Source organism: Triticum aestivum, chromosome 5D, assembly GCF_018294505.1.
Source record: "Triticum aestivum cultivar Chinese Spring chromosome 5D, IWGSC CS RefSeq v2.1, whole genome shotgun sequence".
Lineage (NCBI taxonomy): Eukaryota > Viridiplantae > Streptophyta > Magnoliopsida > Poales > Poaceae > Triticum > Triticum aestivum.
The window spans coordinates 5,023,610-5,043,162 of record NC_057808.1 but is presented as its reverse complement, the minus strand read 5'-3'; the positions used below and the strand labels follow the sequence as shown (position 1 = coordinate 5,043,162).

Genomic DNA, 19,553 nt, shown 5'->3' with positions numbered 1-19,553 from the left:
GTGCCGGCGCCATATAAGGCGCTGGAGAAGAAGGCCAAGAAGAAGGCCAAGGGGGCCAAGAGTGGCCTCCGCCGTAAGGGCACTTCGGACGTGACGTCCGAAGATGACGAAACTCATTCCTCTATCCCTGAGGACAATGACGAGGAAGAGGAGGAGGAGGAGGAAGAAAACAATCCTCCCCCGGAGGAGAGGAAGAAGAAGAGGGCGGCTCCGACGCGTCTGGAGGCGGAGACGCCCAAGAAGGGGAAGGGCGTTCCAGCGGTCAACACCACGTGGGACGTTGACAGCAGTCCGGAACGACGCCCCCGCACTAAGCCCCAGGCCGCATCGTAAGTGACAGGGCTCTCGTGCGCACATCCAGCCCTTTTTCTCCATTATCTTGATGTAGTTTAACTGTACTATTGCAGTCCGGCCCGCGACCTGATCCAGCGATCCTCGTCTGGAGGTTCGTTGGTTCCATCGGAGATGGCGAGCCAGTCGCCACTGCCTTCTTACTCCCCCGGGGCTAGGGACGACACCGAAGTGCTGTCCTGAAGGGCCGATCCGAACCGGGGTGGAGCCCAGGACGCTGTCTGGGAGGCACCACAAGGCGAAGCCTCCACTGCCGGACACATGGAGACTGGCGAAGAGGGCCGTATCCAGTTCAGCCCTCAGCCGAATACGATTCCGGAGACCCATATGGCTCTGGAGTCGGGCGAGCAGCCCCCTTTGAAGGAGGGGGGTGTGCCGCTTCCGCCAGTGGCTCCCGTCCATCCGGGGGCGCGGATATCCTGATGGAGGCACTGCGAGGTGCCGAGGTCACCGGAGAGGAGGAGGAGGAGGTCAACGGAGAGGAGCTCGCCTACATCGCCGGAGAGGAGGAGGAGGCCGCCGGAGAGGAGGGAGGAGAAACCGTGAGGGGAGGGGAGGAGAGGAGGGAGGAGGAGCTCACCGGAGAGGAGGGAGGAGGATATCACCGGAGAGGAGGGAGGAGGAGATCACCGGAGAGGAGGGAGGAGGAGCGCACCGGAGAGGAGGGAGGAGAAACCATGAGGGGAGGGGAGGAGAGGAGGGAGGAGGAGGTCGCCGGAGAGGAGGAGGAGGAGGTCGCCGGAGAGGAGGAGGGGAGTATGGTGGAGGAGAGGAGGGGAGATGGAGTGGAGAAGAGGAGGAGATGGAGTGGAGGAGAGGTGGAGTGGAGGAGAACAATGAAGAGGTAAGGAGGAGAGGACCCCGCCCAACCATATATACGGCATAGTAATGGTGTACCATGGGCAGGTGCGCCATTACTAACTTTTATTTTTATTTTTTTGATATAGTTTTAATTTTTGAAGGCGGGAAGAGAGTAATGGCGCACCATGGGCAGGTGCGCCATTACTGAGTTTGATTTTTTTGAATTTTTTTGCCTCTCTAGATCTTGAAAGCCCCGTAACATTTTTCTGTTAGGTTTTTGGGGATTTTGAAAATGTTCAGCGGGGTTCCCCCAGTTGAAATCGGATGTAACTTTTCGAGTAGATGATTTTTCATATAAAAAACTTTTTCATCGGAGTTCGTATGCAAAAGTTATGCCCATTTTACAAATTCTCGAGAGATTTTGCAAAAAAGTCAAAAATTCATGTTTGTAAATTTTGCTAACAACTAGACCACATATCACATGGGAATCTTATTTTCTTTTATTTTTTAGACTCCGCCAGCGAGTTCCTCTGGCGCCTTCTCCGCATGCTCCTCTCCATCGATGACCTCGGTCATCGTGGTGAGGGGGGAGGAGGGTCACCAGATCGATGAGTGTGGGTCGTGTAGCTTTAGGTTAGACCCTAGTAGCTTAGGTTTTTGGGTCGTTCATCATCTTGGCTTTGGCGGCGGCCACGACAGCGCTGAATAAAGAAGTTTCATATCCTTCCCCAACAAGGCGATCGTTTCTATGGTTGGGGGTGAATTTATAAACAAGCATGTTAAAGTAAGGATGACGTGGCGGCGACGACACCCTCGCGGTGCACTTATGTCCTCAGACTCCGCCGTTGAGACGGTGTCTGCTCCAGCGTTGGCGCGGAGCTTGAGAAGTAGTCCAGGAGTGGATGCATGTTGTGGTCTTTATCAACAGCATCTGGAAGATGATGGATCGTGTGATGGGTTTCGTGGTCCGTAGACCGTGGCTAGTAGGTATGGCTTGCTCCTCCTCCATCTTAGTCGTGCGGGAGTGCTAGATCTGGAGTTCAATGGCGTGTCCGGGATGTTGCCCAGGTGTGATTGGTTCAACGGCAATGGCTTCGTCTTTGGTGAGTCACCTTGTAAGTCTTCAAAGCTACTCCCTTCATTCCTAAATATTTGTCTTTCTAGACATTTCAAATGAACTACAACATACGGATGTATGTAGACATATTTTAGAGTGTAGATTCACTCATTTTGCTTTGTATGTAGTCACTTGTTGAAATCTCTAGAAAGACAAATATTTAGGAACGGAGGGAGTACATATTAGCGATGGAGCCACGTGAACTTCGAATGAGGAGGTGATCTGTTATTTTTTTTCCTTTGTAACTGCTGTGGTGGTGTTGGAAGTAGGTGACATGGGTTGATGTGAAGCTCATTCGATCTTGATTATAATTTTCCTTCTTTGGTAGTATTACTTTGTGTAAATGCTATCGTTTTGTTGTCTTTTTAAACTTGTCAGTTTGGTGTTTTTGTGACGTGTACTATGATCCTTATATGATATTCTGTTGTCCTTTTAATCTTGTCAGTTTAGTGTTTATGTGGCGTGTACTATAATCCTTATATGATATTTTGTTGTCTTTTTAAGCTTGTTAGTTCGGTGTTTATGTGGCGTATACTATGATTTTCATGATATAAATGAGGCATGTACTATCATGAAAAAAGATAAAACGGCATGAAAAAACAAAGATAGAAACGAACTGATACGGTTTTCTCGGGATCGATTCAGATTCGTCGGATCCGGCTTGCCTGCTCCCTCCCCATGCTCCCATCCGTGCTCCCACTTCGTTCTACGGCTGTCCTTTTTCCTTTCTCATTTCTAATCTAATCATCTCCCCTCCTGATTTTCAAGGGGTGGGGCCGGGCCTTATTTTGTTTCAATCAAATCAAGCCACGTACGCGGGAGCACGGATGGGCACACACGCGGGGAGCAGGCAAGTCTCGTCACCGTCACCGGCCGGAGATCTCTCCGTGCCTGCCTAATATATATAGCACCCACCGAACCGAATGTCAATGTGTCATCGATCTATCCCTCGCCTGAGAAATAGAATACATACACAACCAAGATCGTCAATCGGATCTAATCTCGCCGCTCCTCCGGCCAGCCATGGGACGCAGAGGAGGAGGAGGGGGGGGGGGGGCGCTCCGGTCCGCGCCTCGCGCCAGGACCCCGCCCACGAAGCCGGCGCCCAAGGCCCCGGCTCCGGTACCGGCATCCGCCGGCGGCCACAGTAACGTCATTTCGGCCCTGGCATACAACATCGTCGACGGTTCGTTTGATTTTTGTAGTCGTCCGCATTCGTCTACATCAGGATTGATGGATCGAGAACGGATTCTGGTGTTCTGACGTACGTCCGTGCATTGCAGGTATCACCCGGGGCGCCGGCAACGCCATGGGCCACAGGTTCGTCGAGTTCTTTGCCGGGCCACGCACCATCCAGGTCGTCTCCTCCGAGCCCCAGGCCGCCACCGCCGCCGATTCGTCCCTCGACTCGTGCGGCGCCCACAACAAGGCCTTCGCCAATGTACGTACCCATCATTCTTCTACTCTCTCTTTAAACTAATATAAAGTAATGATATACATGCTTTTATATTAGTTTACGGAAGGAGTAGTACCTATCTATGTGTCTATCTATTGATCTGTATGATGACAGCCAAGAATTTTAATTGATTGTTTGGTTGAATTGTTTGGTGCGCGCAGTGCCTCAACCACTCCCAAAGCGACATCAGCCGGTGCCAGTTCTACCTTGACTTGCTCAACCAGTGCCACCGCGGGTCCAGTAACGCCGGCCTCGCCGCCGCCACCACCATCTCTTAGAGACCGAGATCTCGGCTCAATCGGTCGCCTAGTTTTTAGTTTATATCGGTTTATCTACCAAGATTAATTCCTGTTGCTAGTCATGGTATTTGTAGTAGTAATAGCCATCTCGTCGACTTATAATCATCCTCGTCTCCTTATGAATGAACGATTACTTAGAGATTGATTCATTTGCTCTGTTTTTACTCAGAGATTGATTGATACCAATGGGGAGCTGCCGACACGGCCATGCTCCACCCACACAACATATTAGTTATTTTGTCGGCCAGTGAAAATTATACATGTGAACTTTTGTACTCTCCCTCTCTCTTTTTTGAGCAGAGATATTAAAACCAATAAGGGCCAAAGGAAGATGCGAAGACTGGGCTATCCATGTGGCGAACTGGAAGAAAAGAAGAACATATCTCTTTTCAAATTACAATATCAAAAGTAGCATATAATTTAGTTTATTACATAGTTCTGAAAGATTTATGCCAAGCCATCATTGGATAACCCCGCAGGGTTCATGGTTGTTGCATAGGCCAAGAGCTACTCGGAACTTTACAACGGTGGTAGGAAAATCCATCCTTACATAAGAGAAACCGCATCTTTATTACATTTATAGGCAACCACTATTAAAACTTGAATCAAATCTAACATAAAATGATTTGCTTAAATTATCAAGGTGTCGATAAGCCTTTTTCCTTGGCGGAAATGCTCAAAGACAGTACCATAGTAATCCTCGGCCTTTATTTTCTTGAATCTTGCCAGTCGCTTCTCATCCAACAAACCAGGTGCTGGTTCAACCACCGTTTCCACATCCACGCCATAGAATATAGCTACTGAGGTCCTTTCCTTCTCTGCATTTGTCAAGACCCTATGTGGTGGGCTCTTGAAGATGCCATTACTCATTATCTGCGTGAAAAGATTAAATGCAACTTTGTGACAACTCAGAGGCCACACTAGGATATTCAATTAATCAAATTCTTCCATATTTATTAATACACCCTTCGTATCTCAATAATTCACATTCTGAAAAAATTTGGACAAAATAAGCAAAGCATTTATCAGTACTACTGAGCCATATAACCAATCAATCAAAACCATGTTAGCATTAAAGAAGCCCAAAATAAGGGGTGGGGCTTTTTGTTTTACTGTTGATTACTCCTTGGAACATTAATTCAGATTGTGAAGTAAGATGACATAAATCCAAGACCCATAATCTGAAGTATTTGACATAGAGGGAGTAGATGAAGTAGCTTGTATTTGTAGGTGCCTACCTCAATGCACTCTGCTATGTTGATCAACAATGTACAAGGCTTGGCTAGAACATTGTACCATTTTCCATTTCTCAGAACTTGCAAGCCACCGACGTTCTCCTCGATGAAAAGGATTGAAAGGGCGCCACCATCATAGTGAGGCTTGAAGCCCAAAACAAGGTCAGGCCTCGGACATGGAGGGTAGTAGCCTAGCCTAGCTAATGCTCGGGCCCTGGTTGTGGTCCTATTGATGAAGTAATCCTCATCGAGCTCTAGAAGATTTGCGAGGGCTCGCATGATACAATCTTTTATTATCTTGGTTCTTGACGCGTACTGAAGTAGCACATCCCTGTACAAATGATCTGGAAAAGTCAAGTTCAAATATTCAACAGAAACATTAGCATACTTTATTCAGTTTCTATATGTTATTTCACATGGAACTATTGCTTGCTGCTTAGGGTAGTCTCATGTCAAATTTGTTAATAGTGTGGGTAGAATATAGGGAAATCTAGAATACCACTCACTTGGCTAACTGAGACATTATCTCTAAGCTATCACTGATGTAAATGTCCTATAGTTCTCTCAAGCTAAGCTTTCTCACCAAATCAAGGCCACCACCCCTCCCATCCTCTCACTCCCCACCTCATGCGGGCCCAATTTAATTTTCCAGTCTCTGCTCTGTACCTCGTTCAAACCCCATGTTCATTGGTCATGCTACATACTGTTACTTCGTTTATCACAAATATTTTGATGCTTGGGCAAATATTCGTTTTGCTAAATGCTGGTTAATGGTCATTGCTTGTGTGTTCTGTATATTCTGGTGTAGATTCGTATGTTCTCTCACCATTAGCATGTACTCGAAAATGTTGTTAAAAAACCCACATAGAACTTGAGCCCTTCAAAATTAGAAATGGATATGCTAATATTCCCTCTGATTGTCTATTCGAGTCTCTAGAATCTTTGCAACTGCAATGTTATGTACATGACCATCCGTGTGAAAAATTCATCATCAACATCAAATTGATACTCAGGACGTCGTCGTGCTAAGGCCCCATAGGACCAGCGCACCAGAACAGTAACCGCTGCCGATGAAGACTAGCGTAGATCGGAAGGATCCAATCTGAATACATGCGAATGCCGACGAAAGACGAACAGATCCAAAAACATAAAAACATCAAATTTATACTACAGATTTGGCTTTCACTATCTGCTTCCCAATATTTTCTATCTGAAGGAACACACATCTTTATATATACTCCATACTAAGCTCCTCATCAATCCACATCATTCAAATTAATTCGGACGTTAGATCTAATAATCAATGGTTGAGATTAAAACATAAATCATGGTACATAATAGTTGTCCCGTTCCACTTTTTTAGTTGGAATATAACTTGAGTTAGTATAAATGATGCCAAACCAGATAAGGCATTAAGTTTGTACCTATACCACATATTCCGGCCCAATTAAGAAAAACAAGCACGTACAAAAGAAAACTAAAGCACCACACGTAAGAAAATAGACGCAAAAAAAAAACCACACTCAAGAAAAGAGAGTCCTACCCTTTCACGTACTTCTAAGAAACATACCCAGCTCTAATTAGAAAATAAGTAAAAACCCATGTACCAAAAAGGGAATCCTCAACCCACAACAAAGAGAGTCGCCCTATATTTATCAACAATATTAAACTAGTCTCCCTGAAAAAGACTATCCTAAAGTACTCAATGCAAACATAAAAAGGATTGTAATAGTAGTAACCAAAATTTTCTCACAAAAATAGTCAATAGATATTTTTTAATCAGATTCTATAATATTATACTTCTGCCATGTATGATTTTTTATAAAAATAACTGGCCCGTGCGCTGGCATGAGTTGATGGCTAGTTTTCCTAATTGATGGTAAAAATAACTGGCCCGTGCGCTTCTACTTATTAGTGAGCTACTGAGAACCAGATTGCTTGCCTCAAAGATTTGGGATACTTGGGCCAAAGGTGGAAACTTCTCTCCCCTTCCGGTTCTACTTGCAGAGATAAACGACAGGACCAATCGAGGGTCTGGCCTTCAGATTGCAGCAGCTCACTTCTGTACCCTTCAAGACGAAAACGCTTGCCATCAATTATGTTGTTGTATTTTTGCTTCTCTTCAGTCGGCTGCCCAAAGAACTCCTTCGATGCATTCATCATCGCATCCATAAGAGAGGCCTCTATACCATGGTTAGTAATCTAGGACAAAATAAGTTGGAAATAATTAATAACAAATATTGCATGTATGTACAAAATAAAAGGATTAGAAAAACCGAATATATCAATAATTGGGTTCAGAATACAAGGTGCATAGTGGGTTTTTGGCTTTGGGGCACCATGGCTCTCACTGAGCCAAAACTACTTCAGATAATTGAAACCTAATTCGAAAAAATTGTGAAGAATGTCATATGTGAAGATTGGAAGTGTTTATGGCACTGAAACATTTTAGAAAATAATACAACGATTTAAATCCTGCACACAGATGTAAAAAAAAAGGTAAAAATAGCGTTCAAAATAGAAGTCTCAAAATTTGAATCTTGGGCTCAAAATTATTTCACTGTAGTTTCTCCAAATCACATACAAGTGGATTTTTCTATGAAACATCGCTAGGTTAAGTAACATATCGATGAGTACAAGTGTACATTTATTAGGATTTTATGACTTATGGGTAACTGGAAACAGATTTGGTTCGTGCATGGTACCAATGGTGGCCTTGAGGCAAACCTAAGAAATATTTTGCTTTAGACTATTTAGATTCTAGTTAGCTCACTAAACCAGGGAGCCCGTGATAGTAACTTTAGGCCCGTCACGTAGTTGCACGGCAATAGACCAACGCAAGTAATACCCTATACATCTTATCCTGTGGTGTAACCAATAATGCGTGTTTTGTAATTTCAAAGAAATTAGGGCGTCTTTGATTCGCATGATTCTCAAAATGCGGGAATAGGAAAAACCTAGAAATAGACCGTCATGTCCTTTTCTACGCTTCAGAATTTGGAAGAGTGTTTGCTAGCACAGGGAAAACAAAGAAATTCAACAAAAAGGTTTGAGTGGATGAATTTTTTTCCTCCAAAATGTAGTACAAATGAATCCGGAGGGAAAATCCCTAAGGATTTCAATCCTATGGATCCAAATCCTACGAAATTCCTTTGTATCACAGGAGCCCTTAAAAATCATCCATGGGTAGTTTTGTTATGCCATGTGTAAAAAAATGAAAATTAAGGGCCAAAAAGCAACTATACATTATATTGTTATATGTTATAAACAATTGTTTTTTCCTTGTGTATAGAGTAACAGCATCTGCACACTAGTAAATACCTAATTGTCCCCACTGTTTAAGGTGGGTAGAAAATTTAATTGGTTTTGCCTGGTATCAGGTCAGCCGGAGCTATGGCTCAAGTTACCCAAGTTCAACTGTCACGATGAGCTCATCCACAAGACACCGTTAAAATCTTTGAAAAGCTGGACCAGGAAGCATGTGAGCAATTAACAAGATATGTAAATAAAATCTAACTTATACCATTTGACAAAAATTAGTCCCATAATAATGCATTGTTCCTAGAAAGATTACTAATTTTCTTGTTTGTGAAAGAAAGATCACCATGAAGAAGCCCCAGGTCTCGAGCGCCCACCGGAGTTTCGCTTCCTCCTCGACGGCACCACCATCTGCGTCAGGCCTGGATAGGCGGCCGAGGTCGACGACGGGGATAGGCGCAACACCTGCGGCAGCGGACGGGCGGTCCTGCTGCGGCATGACATACCGGGCAGGTATGTCGCCTTCGAGTTTCAGCTCAGGGCTCGCTTCTCCCTCCATTGTCCCTTTCATATTGCCCGGTGGTATACTCAAGTGCATGCGCTATGGGCAGGAGGCCAAAATATATAGTGAAGCTGAAAGGCTGAAACGTCCAGCTTGAGTGTGGCCGGCCCAAAATTTTAAGCAGTGTATGACTGCTACCCAAATTTTAGTATAGCACCTACATTTTCTTTTGAAGGGAATATGTATAGCACGTGTACACCTACAAGGCTACAAAGTGCATTGTGAAACATGCGGAGAGGGCAAGAGAGTATTTGTATTGCCGCCCAAGTTTTTGAACCTTTTCGAACATGGTTGGTAAGATGCTCATTTCTCCACGTGAATATTTAATGAAGGCCATCGACACATCCACAGGTTACATGTGGCCATTTGCCTTTCTTTTCAAGATGGAAAAAATATGGTTGTTTGGACAGATGTACGAAAAACCGCTTAATCTTTTGTACTTATGTTAATCACGGGGTTACCGTTTGATGAGAAATAGACCATACATGGTGGTTTTGTATATATATATTTTTGCGGAAAACTTCTTATCTCTTCATCTTCAATCATAGCAACACAACGAACACCACCAAAAAAAATTACGTCCAGATCCAGCCTGAAGACGCGCCGTTGTCATCGTCCCTCCCTTGCTGGAGCCGGGCAGAACTTGTTGTGGCAAACAGTCGGGAGCTTGTTGTGCTAAGACCTTATAGGACCAGCGTACTAGAATAGCAATTGTTGCCGACGAAAAGTAGTGTATATATCGAAAGGATACAACCTGAAGACACATGAATGTAGACAACGACAACCAGATCCGAGAAAATCCATCAAAACAGATCCGCTAGAGACGCACCTCCACACGCCCACCGAGGATGCTAGACGCACCACCGGAACAAGGGCTAGGCAAGAAGAAGCTTATTCCATCTTCAGAGAGCCGCAACCAGCTCGCTTTTCTAAGCAGGACGCAAAGCTAACAAAACTCGAAGAAACATATAAAAACGAAGTGTCGGTGTCAAAACCGGCGGATCTCTGGTAGGGGGTCCCGACTGTGCGTCTAGGATCGATGATAACAGGAGACGGGGGACAAGATGTTTACCCAGGTTCGGGCCCTTTCTATGGAGGTAATACCCTACTTCCTGCTTGATTGATCTTGATGAATATGAGTGTTACAAGAGTTGATCTACCACGAGATCGTAATGGCTAAGCCCTAGAAGTCTAGCCTATGTGTATATGGTAATGAATCTATCCTTTTCGGACTAACCCCTCCGGTTTATATAGACACCGGGGGGATCTAGGGTTTACATGGAGTCGGTTACATAAGAAGGAATCTTCATAGTCGGTCGCCAAGCTTGCCCTCCACGCCAAGTAGAGTCCAATCCGGACACGGTGCAGTCTTCGGCCTTCATGTCTTCACAGCCCATCAGTCCGGCCCATGGGTAACAGGCCGGACGTCCGAGGACCCCTTAGTCCCGGACTCCCTCACGAAGCCCTCCCGCCAGCAAGGGCCGGGATCCACCGTGTCCCCATGGCCCTAAGGCCACCGGAGACGAGGCGGATCGGTGATGGCGCCAACGGGAAGCAGAGAAATCCTAATCTTTTTTACAGGAGGCGGCTACGTGAGAGGGGGTGGCTTTTCATGTATGCGTAGTGTTGATGTATATTTAAATGTACGGATCAACTCTAGCTGTAGAAAAACATGCATCGGCAAAACGAGGTTTGTACTCATCTTTTTTTTGAGGGAGAGGTTTGTACTCATCTTAGCATGACGAAAGATGCTTAGAGCAGAAACCAAAATAATGCGCCGCCCTCTTCGTTGTCATATCTAACGTGCTGGTAGCTGCTACTAACCGCACATTATAATTTACCACACACCAACAAGCAAATTGGTAGGTGCGTCGTCCAGAAACAATTTTCTTGCCGTATAATTGCGCGGCCCGAGTGCCTTTCTTTGGATTTTTCTAAGCTGATGTCTTGTCGGTCTACTAATTTTCTATGGTTGGCCATTTCGTTGTTGGATTAGATCTAAGCCTCGACATTCATGTACGCAAGCGAAAATGACGTCTTAGGTTGTGTTTGGTAGCAAAGTATTGCAAAATCCAAAGCATTGAAAACCATAATATTTTACCCTGTAGGTACATGATACCACAGTTTTGACACACCAAGGTATTTTAGAGTATTGAGAATACCGTGAGCGTGTTTGGCAAAAGCTTGTATGCAGCAATGTAAATTTCCTAGCTAGTCGTTTGAAGCAGTTACAACATGCGTGTTGCTAGCTAGCTAGCCGCATACACTGAAACGGTCATTAATTAAACCCATTAAGAGGCGCTAGAATGGTGGCCAACCAGCTACGCCATGTGACGCATGCTGGTTGGTCATGCTGAGAATTTTTTTAAATGGTAGGGAGACTTTTTTTGGGAGAAAAGTTTTTCTAAGCTTTTTCTTTATCCTTTTAAGATGGTTGTGATGTTCACGTGACGCGAGAAATTTTTTGACATAATGATGAGACGCACATAGCTTTCTCTCAAGCGGTCCGCAATGGCGGGCCCCAACCACTAGTGCACATAAAGTGCTTCATTGGAAGTCCGTAAGCAAAAGTTTGGTGCTGCTTCATTGGATTTCAGTGAGATCATGATATAGTGCCAGACTGCCAGCCTTAGTACTACTTGTTTCATGAATGCTTCTACATATTTCTAGGCCGTGCATTTCTACGTTTGATTACTGTATTTTGTCTCAAACCCTGCTTTACTTGTATCATTTGTGTTGTATGTCATGGAACCGGAACTAGCATTTTGGACAACCATTGGACAATATTGTATATTCCGACTTCAATTCCATGAGAGTACTGAACTTGGCATTGAGAGTCATCCCATGGAACTGAAGTTAGCATTTATCTCTGAAACCAGAACATATAGTTCACTATTGAAGTAGCTACCAAAATTTTGCAAGGCGTTGGACCTTTTCACATATGTTGCTGATCGTTTCTTCTTTATCGGTGTACGGTTTGGCCAATTCCGGCGAGATGTGGCTCGAGCGGATGTCGTTGATGTGAGAATGAGAAGATCCTCTCTTTGAGCCCACTCCCTCTCGTTTTGCCTCTCATGCTTCATGTTTCTCTATTCTCAAGGGAGGTTCACTGGTTCTTTTGCAGGTTTGTGTTATTATCTGTCTCGTTTAAATGACCAAAGGTGTGTGGGAGTTTCTATGGAATGTCACCCAAGGAGGGTCAGACATAGCTCAAAGTTGTGCCTAGGTGCGCCTTCTGAGAGGAAGTTGGGGCGGTGCCAGATGGGGTGCGCCCCTTTCACCTTCCTACTTGTACTATAATCTGTTGTTCGGCCATGAGACATTTTCCCTTTTGTTTAGTTTGAAGTCAGGATGCTCTCAACGGGGAAGAAGATTCAGGATAAGTAAAAATGCCCTTGTGATGTCCTTCTGCCTATTTTCCTCATGTCTATGATTCTATCTCTACACCACAAAACGAACAAAACAACCTTCTTCCCTCAAGAACAGGCCTTGGCCTCGAACATCGGTAGGACCACAAACACAATTGACGTCGGGGCCAGGTGCACGATCGAATCCACGGCGGACGACACGAGGTTCAGGATCGGGATGCAGCCATCGCCTGCCAGCTCCAACTGCACACCGTTCAGCAGCATCGTCCTACTCTGGTGGTCGCCGCCCTTGGTGTTTAGATGGTACTCATTCCTCTTCGTGCTCTCGCTCGACGGCTTGCTTCCCAGCCATGACACCGCTCTTCTGAGGCCGCCGCTGCGCCTCTAGTGGCCGCTTCTTTTTTTGAAGTTCAGGTTGAGGACTTGAGGTCATTCTAGAGGGTCACGTTGTACCCAGTGCTGTCGCTTAGGTTGAACAGGAGGAGCATGACACCTGTCTGCATTGTGGAATAAGAAAAGCTTTGCTGAGAATAGCAGAAATGATTGATCAAGCTGATGTTTCAATGGTAGTTGAAGTAACTCTTCAGACACAAGTAACTTAGCAAGTTAAGAACAGCCATATCACTTCAACATTGGTAACAAATATAAAGTATCTCAAGCAGTTCACTTTAATAATGGCACGGCGTCGGATTCTTACGTGTCGCTTGCTGAAGTGAGCATAAGCACACAGCTTACGCGGCGCATTTATATCAACTGAGAGAACTCCATTTCCCATAAGCCGATGCCATAGCAGAGCACTGAGAACAGAAGGAGGGATCAACACATATGAGCCACGTTCTGGAAAACATCGCAGCGACCGCCTACAATTTTTTTTACAAATGTGAGTCTTGCCTGAGTAATCAGGATTGGTAAGAATGTCTTCGTGTCAAGCAAACCGTAGTTGCCTCCGATGAGAGTCTGCATGCAGAACACTTTTGTGTTGTACTTCGATGCCATTCCAAGTTGATCAAGGTACTTGTTTGCACCAAAATTATGCCACAATCTTTTGCGATTATTCTGTGTATGAGCGTATAAATAGTAGACTCATAGAAATATTGGTGAGGCACAATTTAATCTTAAAGCAATTCACTGAATAACTGAGTTGAGATATTATCCGTGTGGATCTTACTATTTGTGATGGAATTAAATGTCTAACGGTTGGGGTGCTTTACATGCCTGTGGTAATAACCAAAATAAATAAGTACCGAGCCAGGGGTCGCCCTCTCACTTATCAGACGGAAGCAGACCCAATATGCCTGAAACAGTCCTTTTCATCACATTGACAGTTTCAGGAGGGACATCTCTCTGGACTACACTTAGATCCGAAGGTTTTACATCTTTTATCAAGTTCCAAAGGGACGCGGAGTGAAAATCAAACTCGGTGCCCAGGCTCATCTGCTCCCGCTCAGAAAAGAAATCAAAACAAATGCTAGAAAAATTCAAAAAATTCCAAGTTTTTTTTGGGTGGTAGATAATTTGATGCGTGAGGTCCGCTCCAAATTTCAACTCATTTAGACATCTGAGCAGCTCCTGGCAAAAAACACAAAATTGGGGTATGTAAAAATGCTTACTGTTCACGCACTGTTTTGACCCGATTTGTATTTTTTGCGGAGAGCTTGTCAGATGTCCAAATTAGTTGAAATTTAGAACGGACCTCACGCATCAAATTATCTACCACCCAAAAAAATTGGATTTTTTTGAATTTTCCTAGTATTTCTTTTGATTTTTTTTCTAAGCGGGAGCAGATGAGCCTGGGCACCGAGTTCGATTTTCGGTTCCAAAGTGAGGATTTCTGCAAACAGTACAAGTGTGCCATGATTATGAACAGTATCAATACACCGACTCAACAGGATTAAAAGATGCTAATCCTATTCTAGATAGCTTTTTTGAGTGGAAACTCACAAAAATCTGTTCTTTCTCAGTGGAAGATAAATAACTTCCTCATATCTGTCCGGAGACACCTCAATCTACAGGTAAACTATCCTATGTTGCATTGCTGCTTATGATTTCATCTTCTATCTACACATTGCAAATTTATGTTGTGGAGCTTCACACAGAATTAGTATATTTCTTAATAATCAATTTGTATTTGTCAAAAAAAGTCTTAAAAGAAACATCCAAACAACATGCCATCAGCAGCATAGCACCAGAGTGTTGATATGAGTAGCATGCACTAATTACTAACCTCAACAACCACCATGGATCGTAGTCTCTTTCGAAGAATTGATAACTCATCGGCAACGAATTCAAATGTATCTTGTTGTTCCTGAGAGCAAGATAAATATTCTCATAAGGGAATAGTAATACACTGTACTTTGCATGATTAGCACTCATGCATTAACTAAAAGGATAATTTGAGCATCACCATCGCGCTCACCTCGGGGAACCTGTGGAGACGCCTCCTCTGCGCGTGGAGCTCGTCGGGTGACGCCACTGAAGAGGCCAATGCCTCAAATATTTCAGACCAACTTTCTTATATAGTATAGAAACTTTCATAGGAAAATATTTTAACCAAATATATTTCGGGTCAGGAGGCATCCATATGTTAATAAAAAAACATTTATGTAGGTGGGGTCATCTCGATGATCCACATAGTTCAACACAAACATATAATCTATTCATGTAGGTTAGATGAAGAAACAAATGGAAAGGAAAGACAATCTGCACGGAGTCTCCGTCATGAATCTCATTGTCACCCAAAGATTGTTGTTTCTTTATTTAGATCAGTTTGTTGTACATCCACTCCCCACAGCATACTTCATTTTCAAATTGGAGAGAACAGTACATTGCTCTTGGGCTACTGAATCTTAAGAAAACCTAGCAAGATATCTACCCATCCAATAGAATTTCCCAACAAAGATAAGATCGATGTCTTATTGATTGGTCTATGCTGCACGCTGAGATCGTTTTGAATGAATAGCTAGAAGTTAGGCCTGACAACAAGATCAAAAAATTACTCCCTCTGTAAACTAATATAATTAGAGCATTTAGATAACTAAAGTAAAACGCTCTTATATTAGTTTACGGAGGGAGTATCTCTTATTTATTACAGATCAGAAATGCATAATGTAGTTTCCCTCTATTGAATTTTCCTCCCTTCGATGGTGTTACCCTTTTAAATGCACATAATTAATATCACTTTGTAACCAACCACCAGTCCGCCACTAGTATACTCAAAAAACAGTTTTCTAGCTATGAAGACCGAATGGAACTCTTATTCTGAAAAAACTCTTATTCAAAAAAGAACTGAAAAACTACCTTACTTGGGAATTGCATGATGTAGTACTTCCGAACGAGATCCGAGCACAAAAACATTCCAAGTTTCTCTACAAAAAGAAAAATAGTTCTGCTCTTCAGGTTAAGTTTCAAACCATCTCACTCAATAAATATAAATAATGAGCAGTTTGAATTCAAGATGTACTATATAAATCTTGTTCTAAGGAAACTATCAGAGTCATGGCACACGAGTTCACTTTCGTTACGGCTGAATATTTAGTTCTTCTGAAAGGCACTTCAATGTCTAAAAAACATCTAGAAAGAAATTCTCCACTGCACCGCTACTTGCACCAAAATGATTAAACCTAGTAAACCCCCTTCATAAAATTCTGTTGGACTGTTAGCACTTCAATATTGAGTTCCCAATTTGGACTAGAAGAGACCTTTGATGTGCGTACAAACTATGAAGCCTTGGCCCTTCAACAATGTTGCTCCCATGCCACTGGACCTACGCTTGCTTGAGAAAATAAGGACGCCAACTCCGGCAACAAGTGCATCAATCTGGATCAATTTTTTCCAATGAAAAAGAGAAGAACATGAGCACATATGCAAAGAGGAGCAGTAAAGAAGTGCATGTCCACTCACTATGCTCTGCAACCTTCATGGCATGGCCGTATCATCTCTCTGTTGTACGCCTTGGCGACCATCTTGATTGCGGCATGGCAGTCGCCGCACACCGGAGGTTCTTGAACACGTGTATGGGCGCTCCGGCCGGCATGGCAAGCAGCCCGAACACCACGGTGAGCCTCCCAGAGTAAGCAACAAATTCAATTCATCTCACACACCATGAGCGATCAGTGGTTCTAGGCTGCTAATCAAACTGCTCTTGCCAAACTATAGCTACAAATGTAGATTTCAAAGGTTCTCTAGGACACAGCCAACATCAATATTACAGCAGGACAGTAAATAAATTAAAGATATATTAACAAACTCAATGAATAAATAAATTTCTTTATAGAAAACAGTAAGGGCACTTGAATAAAAAAAGGCTTCAATCTTACCTCAACATAATCAACCTGACCACCAGCTTCAGTCAGTGTTTGCACTATTTGATCCTTTATACGTTCACCAGCACTGTTGCTATTATTCAATGCGGCAGTTCTAACATTTACCAGTGATCTACTAATGGATAATGCCTACAAAGAAAATAACAATTGCCAAAGATAGATAGTATCAAAATTGTTTGTTCCATGACATGTATCAACTGTTAGTCTTGTTTCAGTTGAATACCCAAACCAATAATAGAAAGGCAATCATAAATGATAAGATATTGTGATAAAACAATTCTATCTTCTGTAAATGCACCATTCAAAAGTCAGAATACAAGTGGGCGAAAACAGTTTGTTAATTTGTGTAGAAGACTAACCTTCTCCCTTCCTCAAGGGATAGACTAACATTATGAGATCTCATTGCAATACCATTGGCTTCTCGCACTATATCCGATTCTACTATATCTCTATTAAAAATCAAGGTCATGAACCTGAAAAGAGCATGAGCATATTTCATTCGTGTGGGAGGAAACAAAATAAAGATTACACCATAGTTTGATAGTGAAAAGGCATTGTCCATGTGTTCACATTGTACTGAACAACATATCAAATAAATTCAGTTCTAAAAGGAGAATAGAAGACTCTCTTTTGAAATACTAAGGGAAACTTTATTCAATAAACGTTCAGGTACCACTTGAAACCCAACAGAGTTTTTTTATCCCCATGGACACTACGCCTTAAGGGCACATATATTTGAAGCAGTGTTAGCCGCGGCCCTAAATAATAAACGCCAACCTAGATAGAGAAAGACTGCAAAACAAGGAGATTCAGAGTGAATTGATGGAGCTTACCAGGCAGTCAGCACGCTGCCTTGAGCAAGCAGCTGTGACGGCCGCACCGGCCTGGGAGCACGGGCACTGACGGGCGCACCGCGCGTAGGCCATTAGCCATGCCATTATCCAGTGTCGGGGGATAGAGATGGCGCCGCTGGTTGCCGGTTGGTCGCACACCTGTTTGCCGCGTAACCTGCCACCAAATCACTCGATCAAACACAAGAGAGTGATGGAGGGGAAGGGTGATCGTGTGGTGGCGCGTGCGTACCGAAGAACTCGATGATGATGGGGGCGAAGCCGTTGAGCGTGATGATGTCCTAGGATGTCGTCCTCGATGTCGTCTCTCTTCGGCCTCGCACTCACCTTGGGGAACCGGCAGAGATGCCTTCCCCGTGCGTGGAGCTAGTCCGGTGACGCCGCTAAAGAGGCCGTCACCATGACCACCCGTGGCCGTCGGGCGCGGGAGGAACGTCCATGAGACAGAGCCACACGTGGGCGGGACCAGCCACCGTAGGCCGCTAGAGCCTCGCCGGCGACGAAGGGGACGCCGCGCCCGAAACCCTAGCCATGGCTGAGGGTCGGCAGCGAGCGCGAGAGGCCGGATCTAGAGGGATGAGAGGAAGGATCAGAGCGAGAGGAGGCCATCAGTCTGCCACCCGTCGTCGAGAATCGTCGGAATCGGCCGGCGTGAGTGGCGGCGGCGGCGAGGAGTCGCGGGGGAGAGAGGCTCACGAGAGAGGAGAGAGATGAGGCTTGCGTGTGGGAACAGGGGGCTGGGAGCTGGCCAATCTCTTTCTCTTTTTCTTCTCAACTGACCAAATTTTTTTGTCTCACGCTAGTCCGACGTGGACATCACCACCCATTAACAGGCGCTAGAATGGTGGCCAACCAGCTACGCCATGTGGTGCATGCTGGTTGGTAACGGTGAGAATTTTTTTTAAATGGTAGGGAGACTTTTTTTGGAAGAAAAGTTTTTCTAAGCTTTTTCTTTATCCTTTTAAGATGGTTGTGATGTTCACGTGACGCGAGAAATTTTTTGACATAATGATGAGACGCGCATAGCTTTCTTTCAAGCGGCCCGCAATGGCGGGCCCCAACCACTAGTGTACAACAACCAGGTGCAGCAGCTGAACGACCATGTACAAAGCTAGCATACCAAAAGAAGAGATAGTTGAACAGGAAGTGAAGCTTCCAGCTGAGCAGAGAGCTGCCGGAGGGGCAACAGCGGAGCCGCTAGGAAGCAGGGGCCAGCGGCCGGCAGAGAGCGACGGGAGGAGCGCCCTGGGAGGATGATAATCTCCATGGCCGCCTACGAAGACAATCTGCAGAGACTACATAGGGGCTACGGCTTGGAAAGAGGGGAACGAGAAAGAAGCTAGCTATGCGGCGTTCTTTTCGCTTCCTTAGTTTTTAAAAAGTAGATTGATTGTTTGTTTTTAGACAGAGATAATACTGTGGTTTTGAAGATGCCATAGTATTAAGAGGTAATAACACCAGTGATGCTTAAACTTGTCACGGATGTTTACTTTGGTGCCTGAACTTGAAAAATACACCAAATTGGTTTTAAAACTTGGCAATGTGATTCAAATACGGTTCAAATAACGTGCAGATACATATGCATTTGTTGTCTAGACATGGCAGCGTGGCAGGGGGGGCCCCACCTGCAGTGCTGGGACAGAGTAAGTTGCAAGTGTACGTCTGAATGACCACCGGGTTCCACCTGTCAGTGCACACAATAATAATAAATAAAGAAAAATAAAGCGGAGCTAGGATTTGAACTTGAAACCTGGCGCAGTCAAAAGAGGGAGCGCCTATATGGCGACCTACGCGATGCGGAAGAAGCGAGCGCGCGCACCCCCCCCCCCCCCACTCCCACTGCTGGGTCGGCCCATGTGCGGGACGGGACGCCGCCTTGTTTTTTGTTTTTCCTTTTTTTCAGTAATTCGGGATATCAAGAAGTTCTAAAATT

General features: G+C 44.4%; 3 protein-coding genes across 23 annotated transcripts; 1 reads left to right on the top strand and 2 right to left on the bottom strand.

Annotated features, from left to right (window-relative positions):
• The first annotated feature begins 3,099 nt into the window (after nt 1–3,099).
• On the top strand, nt 3,100–4,600 carry LOC123124062 (coiled-coil-helix-coiled-coil-helix domain-containing protein 2). The gene is made up of 3 exons (XM_044544767.1): nt 3,100–3,455; nt 3,553–3,710; nt 3,887–4,600. Exons 1-3 carry the CDS (start codon nt 3,293–3,295, stop codon nt 4,001–4,003), a joined length of 438 nt encoding a protein of 145 aa, XP_044400702.1. The 5' UTR covers nt 3,100–3,292; the 3' UTR covers nt 4,004–4,600.
• A 54-nt stretch (nt 4,601–4,654) lies between these two features.
• Nucleotides 4,655–9,016, bottom strand: LOC123124061 (protein SRG1). Its single transcript, XM_044544766.1, has 4 exons — nt 8,864–9,016; nt 7,202–7,461; nt 5,263–5,590; nt 4,655–4,897 (listed from the first exon to the last, which is right to left on the bottom strand). The coding sequence occupies exons 1-4, from the start codon at nt 9,014–9,016 to the stop codon at nt 4,655–4,657; spliced, it is 984 nt and encodes a 327-aa protein (XP_044400701.1).
• A 3,443-nt stretch (nt 9,017–12,459) lies between these two features.
• On the bottom strand, nt 12,460–18,397 carry LOC123119060 (heparanase-like protein 1). Of its 21 annotated transcripts, XM_044538701.1 has the most exons (11): nt 17,853–18,396; nt 17,603–17,777; nt 17,129–17,242; nt 16,764–16,898; nt 16,361–16,508; nt 16,146–16,263; nt 15,750–15,812; nt 14,864–14,975; nt 14,672–14,752; nt 13,145–13,307; nt 12,460–12,944 (listed from the first exon to the last, which is right to left on the bottom strand). In XM_044538701.1, exons 5-11 carry the CDS (start codon nt 16,364–16,366, stop codon nt 12,882–12,884), a joined length of 606 nt encoding a protein of 201 aa, XP_044394636.1. In that variant the 5' UTR covers nt 16,367–16,508; nt 16,764–16,898; nt 17,129–17,242; nt 17,603–17,777; nt 17,853–18,396; the 3' UTR covers nt 12,460–12,881. The 21 variants fall into 21 exon arrangements, 15 of the variants coding, with proteins under 15 accessions (XP_044394636.1, XP_044394647.1, XP_044394649.1 ...); XM_044538712.1 differs by adding an exon at nt 13,339–13,461 and having other exon boundaries at nt 13,145–13,244; nt 14,864–14,935; nt 15,745–15,812; nt 16,361–17,242; nt 17,853–18,394; XM_044538714.1 differs by adding an exon at nt 13,339–13,404 and having other exon boundaries at nt 13,145–13,244; nt 14,864–14,935; nt 15,745–15,812; nt 16,361–17,242; nt 17,853–18,394.
• Nucleotides 18,398–19,553: the final 1,156 nt, after the last annotated feature.